The 16,151-nt window shown below is 40.8% G+C and overlaps 1 protein-coding gene and 1 non-coding gene across 2 annotated transcripts; one reads left to right on the top strand and one right to left on the bottom strand.

The window, feature by feature from the left end:
• Window positions 1-1,631: 1,631 nt before the first annotated feature.
• tpi1b (triosephosphate isomerase 1b) lies at window positions 1,632-11,040 on the bottom strand. The gene is made up of 7 exons (XM_036595316.1): window positions 10,849-11,040; window positions 6,031-6,154; window positions 4,940-5,024; window positions 4,679-4,811; window positions 3,843-3,928; window positions 3,653-3,740; window positions 1,632-2,356 (listed from the first exon to the last, which is right to left on the bottom strand). The coding sequence occupies exons 1-7, from the start codon at window positions 10,955-10,957 to the stop codon at window positions 2,238-2,240; spliced, it is 744 nt and encodes a 247-aa protein (XP_036451209.1). The 5' UTR covers window positions 10,958-11,040; the 3' UTR covers window positions 1,632-2,237.
• A 3,339-nt stretch (window positions 11,041-14,379) lies between these two features.
• Window positions 14,380-14,435, top strand: LOC118825845. Its single transcript, XR_005008693.1, has one exon. It is a non-coding gene; the product is annotated as a U7 small nuclear RNA (small nuclear RNA).
• Window positions 14,436-16,151: the final 1,716 nt, after the last annotated feature.

Below are 16,151 nucleotides of genomic sequence, written 5' to 3'. Positions count from 1 at the left end.
ACTGGAGTCCAGCAGGGTTTGGGAATTTCCAACTAAACCTGGCCGTTAACTGAAGAGCTGACGCAGGTGTGCTTGAGCAGGAAAATCACCAAATTGCAGGAATTTTATTTATTTAGCATTCCATGACTGGACCCCTGCCATAAGTACACTCTTAAAAAAGAAGGTTCTTCAAGATTCAATGAGCGGATTAGTTGGATCAGGCGTGTTGGGAGCAGGGAAAACACTAAAAGTGCAGGGCAGTGGGTCTCCAGGATTCGGTCAGTGAAGGCCTTCAGGGGCATCTGATTATTAGAGACGGGCGTTTTGGATCTGAGCTCTTCAGGGTGGTAGATCTCCAGGACCGGGATGGGCCCCGCTGTTCTAGAGACTCCCAGCAATCACACACAGGCATGGCTCGATTGGTGGGGGGGGTGGCGGGGGGGGGCGCGCAAGGGGAAGCCATGCTGTTTATCTTTAAAATGATCCCCCCTTTACATCCCCTTTTGAACATATATCTTAAGATTTCTATCTTAAATCCATTCATATTTCATATCTAGTTGTATTTGAACAGAGTTAAGTACATAATGTGCTCTGATCTTTTTAAACAAATCCATCCCAGTTTGTGACTGGGGTTTAGTCACCACTGTTTAGTCACCACTGGGTGGCGATATACACTCTTCTATATAGTACCAAAACGGGTTCTTCTGAAAAGGTGCCTATATAGCACCATCTACAGCACATTCTCCATCAATCTGAAGAACCATTTCATGATGCAGAGAACCCTTTAATCATGCCCAGGGTCCTTTGCGTGTTCATGGTTCTATATAGAACCATTTTCTTTGCTAAAGAACCCTTGAAGAACCATCTTATTTTTAAGAGTGTAGAGTAAATACTACACTACCACTCACGACCTGCTGGCTATGACAAAGATCACAGTATGTTTTCCCCCCTACATTCTTAAAAAAGATGGTTCTTCAAGGGTTCTTTGGTAAGGAGAATGATTCTACCCAGTACCATGTGTACTATGCAGAAGCATTTACATGCTTAAATGGTTCTTTGCAAGGTGAAACTCTTCTTCAGATTGATGGAGAATGTGTGGTACATGGTTCTAGATAACACCAAAAAGCATTCCTCAAGCTTGTAACAATAGCAGAATCGTTTTTGGTGCAATATAGAACTATATCCAACACATTCTCCATCAATCTGAAGAACACTTTCACCAGGCAAATGGTTCTACATAGAACTTCCAGTTCCATGTAGAACCATTCCTCTTACTAAAGAACCACCTTTAAGAATGTGGCATAAATTTAAATGCGATTTTAAGCTCCTCAGTCTTCAGAGTTAATATCCATTCCAAACACTGGGATTTCTTGGCAAAATAACAAAGCCAAGATGGCTCCTTCCTGCCAATTTGGAATTGTTTGTCTCACAAGGGGTCCACAAGTCCAAAGGAAACGCTGTGGACTGTGCAGACGGCCCCCCCGGACCAAGCAGGTTAAAGAATATGCGTTTCTGATGCTTCCCAGCTTTTGGCAGTGTTGTATTTTCTGTTACTGTGTAAGAAATCCTATCAGAAGGTTTGAGACGTGGAATCATTAACGTTCATATTTTCTCCCGTTTGATTTGACCAATAAATGGACAAAAGGCTCCAGGACAGTCATGTTCTACTCTCCAGTATTTATTACAATGTTCCTACTTGTCTTTACCGTTGATTACCATTGGCCGTGACACCATGATTGACATGTAATGAACAACGTCCAGCCCCTGTGGCCGGAAAGCGGCTGATACAGTATTAAATTAAACAGGTAAGACACAGAACTCTACAGTAATGGAAAATTGCACAGACTTAAGGAAAAATAAGAGAAAGACACTCAAGTGATCTGCTTTTTGTCCTAGATTTGAAACCGTATACACAAAAAGGGGTCGGTAAACAATGTTCAAGTAAAGGCGAGGCCTCTGCGCCCTGTGCTGGTTATTCTAACGCAAGTAGTTTAACGTGTGGAGGGTCAGTAACGAAACCGCTCACACATTACTTCCCTTCAGTGGCGATACTACCTTCACCGAGTGCCATTTACTGTCATTCTCTTTCAATGACAACAACAAAACACAAAAAATGAAAAAAAATTACACCGACAGCATCACAAGACCACTTTGGAAAAATGAAAGTTCGAATGGGATCCAAGTGCTTGGAGTTAAGAGCAGAATGGTTGGGAGAGATGGGTGCGGTTGGCCTCAGTTGTTCCGTTTCTGAGCTTCTTTTATGCCTTTGCGTTGATGATGTCGACGAACTCGGGCTTCAGTGAAGCTCCGCCGACCAGGAAGCCGTCCACGTCTTTCTGGGACGCCAGCTCCTTGCAGGTTGCCCCAGTGACAGAACCTAGAGACGGGGGCAGGGTTAAAGAGGTTTTACAAGAGCCAGTTTAGGAGCAGCCTGGCCACTTCTTATGTCTCCTATTATATCAAAGACATGACTGCAAAACATGAGAGAGAGCGCCAGCAGGTGAGTCCTCAATGAAAGGAGGGGGAAAATGGGAGCTAAACGGCTCAAAACAAAACATTAAACATGTTTCCAGCCATTTATATAAGAACTTCCTTTAATTTTGGAAAGTAGAAGGATGTATTCCATTATGAAAATAAAGTAAATTAACAGTATCTTTCTGTTTTTCTACAGCAAAAAAAGGTTTTGGGCAGTAAGATGTTAGCATTCCTGCTACAGAGTCCTGATGGGTTAGCATTCCTGCTACAGAGCGCTAACAGGTTAGCATTACTGCTACTGAGCGCTAACAGGTTAGCATTACTGCTACTGAGCACTGTCTGGTTAGCATTACTGCTACCGAGTGCTGACTGGTTAGCATTACTGCTACAGAGTGCTGACTGGTTAGCATTACTGCTACAGAGTGCTGATTGGTTGGCATTACTGCTACAGAGTGTTGAGTGGTTGGCATTACTGCTACTGAGTTCTGATTGGTTAAGCATTACTGCTACTGAGTTCTGATTGGTTGGCATAACTGCTACTGAGTGTTGATTGGTTGGCATTACTGCTACTGAGTTCTGATTGGTTAAGCATTACTGCTACTGAGTGCTGACTGGTTAGCATTACTGCTACTGAGTGCTGATTGGTTAGCATTACTGCTACTGAGTGCTGATTGGTTAGCATTACTGCTACTGAGTGCTGACTGGTTAGCATTACTGCTACTGAGTGCTGATTGGTTAGCATTACTGCTACTGAGTTTTGATTGGTTAAGCATTACTGCTACTGAGTTCTGATTGGTTAAGCATTACTGCTACTGAGTGCTGACTGGTTAGCATTACTGCTACTGAGTGCTGACTGGTTAGCATTACTGCTACTGAGTGCTGATTGGTTAGCATTACTGCTACTGAGTGCTGATTGGTTAGCATTACTGCTACAGAGTGCTGACTGGTTAGCATTACTGCTACTGAGTGCTTATTGTAAAGCACTGACTCATGTCATTAAATGTACATCATGCACTGTTAGAAAGTCCTGTTTTAAATTTTAAAGATCTTTAGATTTTAAATATGATTAAACATTTACAAACACAAAAGCTACACAGTAACCCATTCATTGTGGACTTGCGCTGGAGCGCCCTCTAGTGTCTGACAAATCCAGTAGACAAGCCTGCTAAAACCAGAGTGCCACAAAACCGGTCCTCACCTCCGTAGATGATCCTAACAGAGTTAGCCACAGCCTCGGATACGTTGGCCTTTACCCACTGCCTCAGTTTATCATGCACCTCCTGAGCCTACGGGAGTACAGGAAACAATCAGTACTGAATCAAACCGGAGAAGATCTGTAGGCGTAACGTGCTGAACTGTAGGCCGGAGGTTTGTAATAGAACACGTACCTGCTGTGGAGATGCAGTTTTGCCGGTGCCAATGGCCCAGACAGGCTCATAGGCGAGCACCACTTTACTCCAGTCCTTAACGTTATCTAGAACACAATTATTAAGTGAAATGGGTTATGAATACACTGCCTGATGTCTGAGGCGTTGTTTTATGATAGTTTTGAGATGAGCTCCATGGTGTAGGGGGACATGTAGAATGTTGTGAGGCAAAATAGTCCCTTTAATTTCATTTTGTTTCCAAAATTTATCACTATTTTACCATCAACATTCCACATAAACACTCAGAAGACACGTGTGGGTTCACTGGTAAATTAAATGGCTATATTTGTGTTGTAGTCATGGTGACCCCTGGTTCCTATCACCACCACTGTAACGAGTCTGAGAGTTTTTCTACAGAACCTTTTCACTGCAAAACACTATGAAAGATGTTTACATCTCAATAATTTAATTATACAAAAAAAATGTGAAAAATCACCACTTTAATAAACAGATTAATATCTTAAAGTGACAGTTTGGCCCAAAAACAAAGTGTAGTTGGAGAAAAGCAGGTTCCATAGCTAAACAGTAGCGGCAGCGTCTACAAGTCTGAATTTTGTCTGTAGTTTTGTCCATGTTTATAGACAACAGTGTGTCATACAGGGTCAGGGTCACACAGGGTGAGCTTATATTTCTTATTAGCTACATTAGCCTTCACTTCTGCAAACTTCAGACACCAAACAGGTCTTGACAGGTTGACTGGGGGGGGTCGACATTGGGTAAATTGGATTTTTTGTAGAACTCGTTTCAAGCATGCATCTAAAAAGCTAACGGTCAATAGAGCCCCAGTGGTGCTTTACCTGCGATGACTTTGGTCTGCTCAAAGACGACCTTCTCAGTGATGCCGGCCTCCCTCTCGTCCAGCTTCTCTCCGATACAGGCAATCACACCCAGACCACCCTCCAGAGCGTGAGCCACCTTCTGACCAATCAGCTGCAAGAACCAGCACAGACAAGTTCAAGTGGCTGAAAGGTTAGTAGGTTTGGCGCAATCTTCACTGCACTGTCGCAACAATGCGGCGTACAGTTTGTGCAATCGCGGAGTTACCAATCATGCCTGACCTCATCGCTCTCTCCGAACACGTGACGCCGCTCAGAGTGTCCCAGGATCACCCACTCCACGCCACAGTCCTTAATCATTGCAGGGCTGAGGCACAGAGAGAGAGAGAGAGAGAGAGAGAGAGAGAGAGAGAGAGAGAGAGAGAGAGAGAGAGAGAGAGAGAGAGAGAGAGACAGACAGATACAGAGAGAGAGAGAGAGAGAGAGAGAGAGAGAGAGAGACAGAGAGAGAGAGAGAGAGAGAGAGAGAGAGAGAGAGAGAGAGAGAGAGAGAGAGACAGACAGATACAGAGAGAGAGAGAGAGAGAGAGAGAGAGAGAGACAGAGAGAGAGAGAGAGAGACAGACAGATACAGAGAGAGAGAGACAAACAGATACACAGATACACAGAGAGAGAGAGAGAGAGAGAGAGAGAGAGAGAGAGAGAGAGAGAGAGAGAGAGAGAGAAGGGGGTATAATATTAATATTATAGTTGAACCCTCTGCGTTCTTCAGATTGATGGAGAGTGTGTTTTATATGGTTCTATATAGAACCTTTTTGAAACGGGTTCTATACAGCACCAAAATGGGTACAACATTGACATCGTAACAATTCAAGAACATTCCATTTAACAATTTAATGATGCACAGAATCCTTTAATGACACAAAGCGTTCTTCAATTATTCGTGGTTCTTTATAGAACCATTTTTTTACTAAAGAACCCGTAAAGGACCATCATTTTTAAGAGTGTACCTAAGGGCCGCTGCGGTAAACACGGCGAGTGTGTTTGGTGTTATGACTGGTGTGGTGGAATTGTGGTGTAACCACTGTCACATAGACTGTTGTTAGTGGTTGGAGCCCACGTCACGTTGCAGTGCATGCTGGGGATTGTAGTCCAGCACATTGTGACAAGGGTTAATAGTAATAGAATGAAATGAAATGAAAATGAAAATAATTTCACAGGCCTTGTGTTTGACATGTGGGTGCTAGAGGCTAAACGGGTGGCCATATGGCAACGTGTTCATGGTTGTGACATCACAAAACAGGCTGTTTTTGCAGCTTAGATGTCATCTAAGGATCGTACGGACTGGGGAGTGAGACACACGAGAAAAGTACCTGATCTCTCCGGTGAAGGCACCCTTGGCGACCTTGTAGCAGTTCTGTGCAGCCACACCGATCTTGGCATCAAGCTTGGACCTGGCGAAGTCCAGGTAAATGGAAGGAGCCCCACACACCACCTCTGGAAAAGACGAGCCTTGGTAAGAAACTCCGTCCAATTCAGTTTATCCGAGTCCATTTTGGCGCATTACAGCATTATTTTCCATGCTGCAATGACCACAGCTTGGAAGAACAGTTCCAAAATGCTAACATAGCTAACAGTGAATGAAATCATATAGCCACCAATTAGCATTATGCCAATGACATCATTCTAAATAACACAGACACTAACATCCATTCATCATAAGCTGTGCCAGCATGCTGGCCATTCCTTTAATAACAAGTTAGTGGTGAGAAGCTTAATGATAATCATATAATAGCCAGTTGTTAAAGAAGATATCAAAATAAAAGTCACATTTCTCCCTCATAGCTGTTACTTGTGCAATTTGTACAAATTTAGCAAATACTTTTCTACTGCCAGACATCATGTGCCAGACAGTAAGTGGGCTGGTGGGCCTCTGGTATTCTAAATTTGCACTGCACTGCATAATTCAGTGGTTACGATGTAAACAAAGCCATTCAGAGTGGTTTCACAGTGGTGGCTGTAGGAACCAGACGTCTGAACATGCCTCACAGAAATTTATTATACGCAATGTTTATGCACTCGCTGTCCGCTTCCGTCTGGAGACATTATATTATGACATCTTTGAGAAGGTTTTGGCCCAAAATGTATTTTTTCAAATTCCTTTAGGATGGAAGGATACATGCAGGGAGTTGTGAGGCAAAATAGTCCCCAAAGAAAACTATTTACTATTTATCACTATTTCACCATCATCAACATTCCATATAAACTCAGAAGACTCGTGTAGGTTCTCTGGTGGTTCTGGATAGTAAATAAAATTTCTATATTTGTGTTGTAGTCATGGCGACCCCTGGTTCCCATCACCACCACTGTAAAGACATCTGAACCATTTCACACCAAACCACTCTGAATCTCTCTGATTACACCTGAATTATGCAGAGATTTTGAGAAAGAAGTGCAGCTGCACTGTAATGCACTGGAAAACGTGAAGTTATTAAAAAAAGATGCAGTGATTTCCGTTCTCCAAGATGACATCACTTTTATACATAATAAGCTATAATCACATATAAGCAGAGAAATGGGAGGTACTGTTTTTTGGAAAGCAGGACAAATTTTAATTCGCTCTAGCTTGAATGCTGTGCAGCCTTATTTTGCTAATGCTTCACGGACCAAATATAACATGTATAGTATTATAAACTGTACAAATAGGCCAAAGCAGTCAGTTTAGCACTGAACCAGCTGAACTGATAACAGCACAGCACTAGGAGTCGTTATTGTCCAGAACTAACTATAGAGTGTCTACACTGACCTCAGTGCACTGTGCCTTTTGGAGGGTGGCATTCACAGGACTATTCTGGGTAAAGGCAATCTAAATTAAACTCAGACTCTCGCTCTACTGTAAAGGTCATGCATCCTAGTCTTCACTGTCAAAAGGTCCAAGGTCATCGGAGAAAAGGTTACTCTGCATTCTACAAGGATCATGGTCGAACATGACCCTGAGGGGATGAAGGTCGAGGAGTGAGGGGATCAAAAGCAGTTTCAACTTCGCAGCACGTCTAGCTTGAGGTTTTAGTTCTTGCTATTTCACTTGCATCTTATTAGGGCTGAACAATATGTATTAAAGCGTTAATGCGTTTTGTGATACTGGTCCTTAGGGCTGAACGATTTGGGGAAAATATCTGATTGCGCTTACAATTTAAATGCAATTACTTTCTATAAATTAATTTCCAGGCCTGTTTTTTGGCCTAAAAGAGCAGCATATATGCTTTTTCTGGCATGAAGCTCAACCACTGGGTGCTCCAGACTACCAGTTAGTTGTGATGGTTGTGATGTCACATATACAGGATATGTGTGTTTTGTAGCTTCTGATTGGTCTAACTTGTCTACAAGCAGCTCAACAGTAAAAACTTCAGCTCTCATGATTTGAAAATGATAAATCTTTCAGCCCTACTGGCCTTGGCCATATTCTGCAATATGCAAATCAGCTCTTTTTATTGGGTTCTACTGGAAACCTGACCAGCCTCAGATGTTCCACATGAGTTTTGGTGAGGCTTTTGAGGAACCTGGATGTTCATGTAATCCAACAAACTACCAGTTTTCTGGACACAGATCAACACTAGTCTCACTCGCTCTGAAGTACTAGGCCGACATACAATCACCGACATATAATCACCACATCAAATGGTGTTTTCATATATTGAAAAGCATATCACAACTACAATTAGCAATATTATTGTAAAAATATAATTACAATGTGATATTTTGTCCATATTGTGCAACTAAATCTTTCCTCACTTCACTGAGCTATGAAAGCAAATTGTAAAGCAGGTTGAACTTTGGCCATTCAAAGTCCATAGAGCTCTACTAACTCACTGGACTCTTTCATTAATAATAAAAACAGCTGCTGGCAGCTCCAGGTGATAAAATCAGTGCATTATAGCTTATGAATATGAAGGTTGGTGCATTTGAAGTTAGTCACTCTGGGGCATTGCTGGCATTATTGACAATTTAACCACTACAGGTAATAAAAAGGTACAAAATGTCACAAATCTCTCATGAGAGTGTAATTTTCCCTCAGCATATTCATTTAAGTGATCCCATTCTTGTTATTACGCTAATGGATAATAACACAATTCGTTTGAATGGGCATTCTGGGCCTTTTCTATGTTGTTTGATTTTGTGTCATTTTCATGTTTTTCGTCCCTCACCTCCCAGTTACAACAGGGAATCTCTGTGGTGTCAACCAATCCTGACTGTTGGACACTGATCTACAGGCTAACAAATACATCTGTTTGTGCTAGAATTAGTGATACAGCACTAACGGTGGTTAGTTGTTATACATATTCCTTTGTTAAAAGAATTAATTTACTTGAAGAATTAGCCAGCAAGCGGCCTCCCCTTAAGAATAAACCCCGAAACACTTGTCTTTCAAAATTTACTTCCAACTTGTCTTAATGTTTTAGAATTCAACAGGCTGTTTTTGTTACTGTACCTTTAAGAATAGCAGCCTGTGCTGAAACACTCCATGTAACCTCAGTGTAAGTGGGCGGGGCTAAACTGCTGCAGGCAGAATAGGTGGATATATGTAAAAGTGCTGTTTTTTGTGACATTGCAAAAGCAATGATTTTATTTGGTGAAATGCATCAAAATATGTCACAATATGCTTTTCTGGGCATATCATTGATACAGTTAGTACTTAAATCATTTCCCAACTGCTTTTCTGTGCATAATTAGTCCTATTTGATCGGATTTAGTGTAGCACAGCATGTAAAATGTTGAATATAATCATTGGATTCATAGGTTTTGATAGTATGTTTTTAAAACGAGACACTTCTTTGTCTGTTCTAACTTATCAGATGTCAAAAAATAAATATGGCGACACTGTGTGTTGTAAAAATCTTCATGCAGTAACTTATTGTGATAACATTTTGCCATATCGCTCAGCTTTAGTTTACATACTACATCGAACTGCTGTATTTTTTGTAAAGATTTTCAAAGATATGGGCCTTTTAATTCGATGCATTGCATGATAAAAACTATTTTGACCTATTTAAACATTTTCTTCAGAGTCTAATGACATACAGACTAACGGAAAGTTTGAAATTCGTTGAAGAAGGAAGTCACGTTGAGACTTGGGCTCAATCCCAAATGCCTCCCTACTCCCTACGTAGGGCACTACGTGAGTCATAAAACTGCGGTTTCTGTACTGAAACAGCGCACTAAGTGTTACTCAGTTAGTCATGCGGGGTATGAATGGCTTTCAAGTAGACTACGTGGGTCTACAAGCCGTTATTACACGACCTACCTAGTGCACTACATAGGGAGAAAGAAGCAATTTGAGACTCCGCCTGCTGCTCTGTTCCTACTTTGACAGGCGTGAGCGCGCTATGAGGCTACGTGCTGGGAAACACACACCCACTGAGAGCTTCACTCCAGCGAAAAATATATATTTAAAAAATCCCCCAGAGCTACACAGGAGCTCTTATATCTCTTTCCAACGAATTTATAGCTTTCGTAAAAACGTACAGCCTAGGTTAAAAAGTAAACGGAACCAACATGAGTGGGAGTTTGATTGATTTAGAGTGGGGGCCGCAGACAGGAGGACACACGACCTTGGCATGTATGCTAACCTGCTTTAGCCTGATAGCCAGTTAATTTGCCCACAGATTACGTTATATCGAGGTTTAAAGATGCAGAAAATATGTCTGAAAGGCTCGCAGTAACCTGTAAAATGACTTACAGACTGACTGCTGACGGCCAAAAGGCGCTTTCTGCTCATTAAAGCACCGACTCGCTTCTTCTTAAATGAAATTTCGCTATTTTTCATACTTTTTCCCAGCCTAAGTCTTTATACTTGTCGTAATTAGTCTGTTCAGATGTTATTGTGAAAATCAAAGAGTTATCTTAAATATAGGCTGCGCATATTTGCCTCAGTGCTGCACTTCTTATTGGAACTTTCCGTTCCACCTTAAATGGGGCAGCAGTTACATTCTGCCGCCTGAGACGCCAGACTGTAACTGCTGCCCCATTTAAGGTGGAACGGAGAGTTCAGCTTCAGCCCCATCAGAAGATGCTATTCGCAAGATTATAGCATTAAATCGAAGCAAAAGCCGCCTTGATGCGTACTTTACAGTCTGTTAATGAACAGAAAAGGATGAGAAATAAAGATAAAATGTGGTTTATTACTGCCTCACCCACGTCTCCGCTGATCTTGGCGCTGTTCAGGGTGGTAATAAGCTCGCCCAGACTTTTCTTGTCCCCGTTCATCTTCCAGTTTCCACCGACGAAGAATTTCCTGGACATGGTTGCTGAAGAGGGTCTGGCTGTGCTGCTCGCCTGGCTGAATCTGCTCGGTTACCCTGCTGGGAGAGAAGGCGGTGTTAGTGGCCCTGATGGGGGTTTATATATGGATGGCTGGGGCTCCACCTCCATAGAGCTTCATTGGTTTTCACCGAGACGCCTTCTGAAAGGCCAGGCATGTGTCTCACTCACACCAGAAGTGTCACCACTAACCTTTTCATTCATTTTATTGCTACCAAAAAGTAACTTAAGGTATAAATAACATTCAAGAACTGAAAATAAACATTCATTCATTAGTGCTTCTTGTATTTTGAATATTGAAGAGCCCTGCTGGTGACATCTCCTATAAATAAAAATAATGTGTGGCCACACCGTATTAACGTATGGGAATGAGATCCTAATGCATGGCCACAACTTAGTAAGGCATGGGAACGAGATAATTAAGTCGTGGACACGACTTAGTAAGGCGTGGGAACGAGATCATGCCTTATTAAGCTGTGGTCAAGGCTTAATTATCTACGCAGCCCTGCTGGTGACATCCTTTATAAATAAAAATAACGCATGGCTACGACTTAGTAAGGCGTGGGAACAAGATAATTAAGTTGTGGTCACGACTTAGTAAGGCATGGGAACGAAATCCTAATGCGTGGCCACGACTTAGTAAGGCATGATCTTGTTCCCACACCTTACTAAGTCATGGCCATGACCTAATGATCTCATTCCCATGCCTTACTAAGTGGCCACACATTAGGAGTATGCTTCCACACCTTATTAAGGCGTGGCCAGGCATTATTTTTATTTATAAGGGATGTCACCAGCAGGAGTCTGTAATTATCTCATTCCCATGCCTTACTAAGTCGTGGCCGTGCATTAGGATCTCGTTCCCACGTCTTAGTAAGTCATGGCCATGACTTAATTATCTCATTCCCACGCCTTTCTAAGTGGTGGCCACGCATTATTTTTATTTTTACGTGATGTCACCAGCAGGGCTTCGTAGAATATTGTATAAGGATGACATGTTGTTTGAAATCTTCCATAAGGTGCATCACAAATATGGTTCTTCAAGGGTTCTTTAGTAAAGAAAATGGTTCTGTATAGAACTGTGAACACTCAAAGAACCCTTTGCATGATTAAAAGGTTCTTTGCATCATTAAATCGTTCTTCAGATTGTTCGAGAATGTGCTGTAGATGGTTCTGTATAGAACCTTTCTAAAAAGGTTCTAAAGAGCACCAAAAAGCATTCTTTAATTTTGCCAAGCTTGACAATGTAACAATAGAAGAACCCATGTAGATGCTATATCAAACCCTTTTTATAAAGGTTCTATGTAGAACCATCTACAGCACATTCTCCATCAGTCTGACGACAGAAAGTAACTAGAGGTACAAATAACACTGAAGTAAAATACACATTCATTCATTCTTTAGTGCTTTCTTATTTTCTGAATATTGTATAAAGATGTCATCATCATTCCATTGTCCAAAAAGTGCACTCTTAAAAAAGATGGTTCTTCAAGGGTGAAAAGTGTTCCATGAGTGCTGCACAGAACCATTTCATACTTAAATGGTTCTCTGGATGGTGAAATTGTTCTTCAGATTGATGGGGAATGTATGTGGTTCTATATAGCATTAAAAAGGGTTCTGCTGTTATCAAGCTTATATAGAACCATCTACAACACATTCTCCATCAATCTGAAGAATTATTTCACCATGCAAAGAACCATTTAAGCAATGGGGTGGGGGATGTAGAGTACGCCACTGCTGGACTCTGTAGCAGTGGAAAAATATTCGGTGGGGTGTTGAATCACTTCCCTCTCTGTCAGTCTGATGGACGAGTCTGGGTTTGGCGAATGCCAGGAGAACGTTACCTGCCTGACTGCACTGTGCCAGCTGTAAAGTTTGGTGGAGGAGGGATGATGATATTAGGTTGTTTTTCGGGGGTTGGTCTAGAACCCTTAGTTCCAGTGAAGGGAAATCTTAATGCTTCAGCACCAAGACATTTTGGACAAGTCTATGCTTCCAACTTTGTGTGAACAGTTTGGGGAAGAACCTTTTCTGTTCCAGCATGACTGAGCCCCAGTGCACAAAGCAGCTCCATAAAGGCCTGACTGGGTGAGTTTGGTGTGGAAGAACTTGACTGGCCCTCACAGAGTCCTGACCTCAACCCCATCAAACACCTTTAGGATGAACTAGAACAGAGATTGAGAGCCAGACCCTCTCGTCCAACATCAGTGTCTGACCTCACAAATGCTCTTCTGGATGAATGGGCAAAAATTCCCACAGACACTCTCCAACATCCTGTAGGAAGCTTCCCAGAAGAGTGGAAGCTGTTAGAGCTGCAAAGGGTGACCAACTCCATATTAAAGCCTATGGATTTAGAATGGGATGACATAAAAGCTCCTGTAGGTGTCCCAATACTTTTGTCCATATAGTATATGTATATTTAATATAACAGCGTAGAGTGGGTGGGGCCTGGTGAACACATTTGCATACCCAGAAGACCTTGTGTGATGTCTGGTCTTCATAAAAGCTTTTCCTCATCTTGTAATGGTCATTATTAATAAAATATTATGTTTGTATTAAAATACATACATATACACATTAAATATCAATACCAAATAGTCGTAGTATAGTCGTATAAAATAGTCGTAACACTGCGTTTCAGAGATAGTCTGTCCACCATGAGTAATGTGTCTGTGGGTAGAACTAAGGGGGCTTTGCAGAGGGTTAGTACTTTGGAAAGTTTACTTTTTCTTTTTTAGTATTTGGCTAGCAGGTTTTTTAAGCTAAAGCTATGATTCTTTGTATGGTTTATATTCGATGAGGTTGTTTGTGCTTTTCAAAACGATCTGAAGTGTGGTTTTTGTAAATCGATCGTTCAAAGATGATATTTTTCCGTTAGAAAATCAGAGTTGAAATGTTTAGGACATTCAAGTTTAACTGCCACAAGTGAAGTCACAATGTACATCGTTCACACAGACTCACGCAGCCTAATGCACAGCAATAACAGCTAAAATATTTGATTTAAGCTGGCATTGAATTTAAGGTAGCACTGGATTTAATGTGTCAGTAAATTTAAGGTGGACTGAAGGAGGCAGTGGAATTAAGGTAGCATTGAATTTAAGGTAGCTCATTTTCAGTAGAGTAGGCGGGGGGTGGTGAAAAATCTGCCTACCCAGAAAGCCTTGCGCTGTCTGTGATCTTTATAAAAGCTTTTCCTCGACTTGTAATGGTCATTATTAATAAAATATTATGCCTGTATTGAAATACATACATACAAACATACATACATACATATATACATACATATGTTAAATGTAAAATGTTAGTTGTTAGTTGTAACACTGCGTTTCAGAGAGAGTCCGCCCACCGTGAGTGATGTGTCTGTAGGTAGAACTAAGAGGGCTTCTCAGAGGGTCAGCACTTTGGAAAATTTGCTCTTTTAGAATTTGTCCAGCAGGTTTCTTCTAAAGAAGAAGCCCTCATTTGAGTGGTTTTAATGAAAGATTTTGTGTATAATCAGTGTTTGTGTGTGTTTTACTTGTGGCATGATTATTTCACAGACTTACATATGTTGTAGTTTCAGCATAAAAATTGTTTGAAGGCAGTTATTAGTAGGTGTTGTAAAAGCCACATTTTCCATGGTCCATTGTGAGAGCAGTGGGACACAAAGCAAGTTCCAGATGATTGAGAGTTTTCAAACTAAGAGCTGAAAGAAGAGCGTAATTCTATACAGACAGCAAATATACTCATTATGTATATGCAGAATAATGCATATTAAACAAAATTAATTTGCATACCCAGAAGCACTTGTGTGGTGTCTGGTCTTCATATTATGTCTGTATTGAAATACATGTTAAAGATAAAACGTAACACTGCGTTTCAGAGAGTCCGTCCACCGTGAGTGATGTGTCTGTAGGTAGACCTAAGACGGCTTCTCAGAGGGTCAGTACTTTGGAAAATTTGCTATCTTAGACTTTGTCCAGCAGGTTACTACTAAAGAACCCTCACATCAAAAGTGTAAATAACAGAATTATGTTTTATATAATCAGAAGTCTGCAACTGTTTTATTTTTAAGGTTTTCAGTGAACTTTAGAAGTTGTTTTGTTTTTAATATTGTTTTTATTGTTATTGTTTAATTTTATTTTTTTGTGCTTACTTATTAGTTTTATCTTCCCAAGCTGTTGTTTTCCATCTTTTATTTCTTATTTTATTAATTCTATGTATATTTTTATGTATCCTTATTTTATTTTATCTACTCTATTGTTGTAATTTTGTTTTTTAAATAGTTTATTGATTTTTTTAATTCACAACTATGATTATTATTACTTTTTAGCATATGTTATGTTTTTGCCATTTAACTTCTCAATCCCTACCTCTGTATTGGCTCAGCTACACTGTGAGTGAGGGTCTCCCTCGATGTACTCTGAGTTTTAATAAAGGTTCATTGATTGATTGAACTTGGCTTGGAAAAGCCAAATTACTATCACTCCTAACTTGTAAGTCTTGTTTTTATTAGAGTTCAACGCTGAAAAAATCAGGTGTTTTTTTGTCCCTCTGTTTTTCTGAAGTAGAACCATGAACCTTTGCCGGATCGTAGGACCTGTACCCGATTAGGTTGCTCATGCTTTTCTGAGAGATCCGATGTACAGTTAAGCGGTTTGGCTTGAAAAATATCTAAATCACTATCGATCCTAACCTTGACAGTGTTGTTTTTCTTATTGTTCTTTCTGTTTTATGCCAGAAAAAAACAGGTGTTTTTCATCTCACTGTTTTTGAGGTAGAACCACAAACCTTTGCAGGATCATAGGACCTATACGGAATGGTGGAATGTTCAAGACATTTAAGTTTAACTACCACAAGCGATGTCACAATGCAGATCTCTCTCACAGACACTCAAACACAGTACACACAGACTCACACAGCCTAATGCACAGCAATAACAGCAAAAATAATAGATTTAAGGTGGCACTGGATTTAATGTAACAGTAAATTTAAGGTGGCAGTGGATTGATGGTGGCAGTGGAATTAAGGAGGCATTGGATTTAAGGGAGCAGTGTATTTAAGGTAGCTCATTCACTACTTAAAGAACAAATTCAGTGAAGTAGGCGGGGCGTTGTGAATAAATCTGCATACTCAGAAAGTCTTGCATTGTCTGTGGTCTTTATTAAAGCTTTTCCTCGACTTATAATGGTCTTTA

The sequence above is a fragment of the Colossoma macropomum genome, unplaced genomic scaffold (assembly GCF_904425465.1).
Source record: "Colossoma macropomum unplaced genomic scaffold, Colossoma_macropomum, whole genome shotgun sequence".
NCBI lineage: Eukaryota > Metazoa > Chordata > Actinopteri > Characiformes > Serrasalmidae > Colossoma > Colossoma macropomum.
The sequence above is the reverse complement of the archived record's forward strand: the minus strand, read 5'-3'. Positions and strand labels throughout refer to the sequence as shown.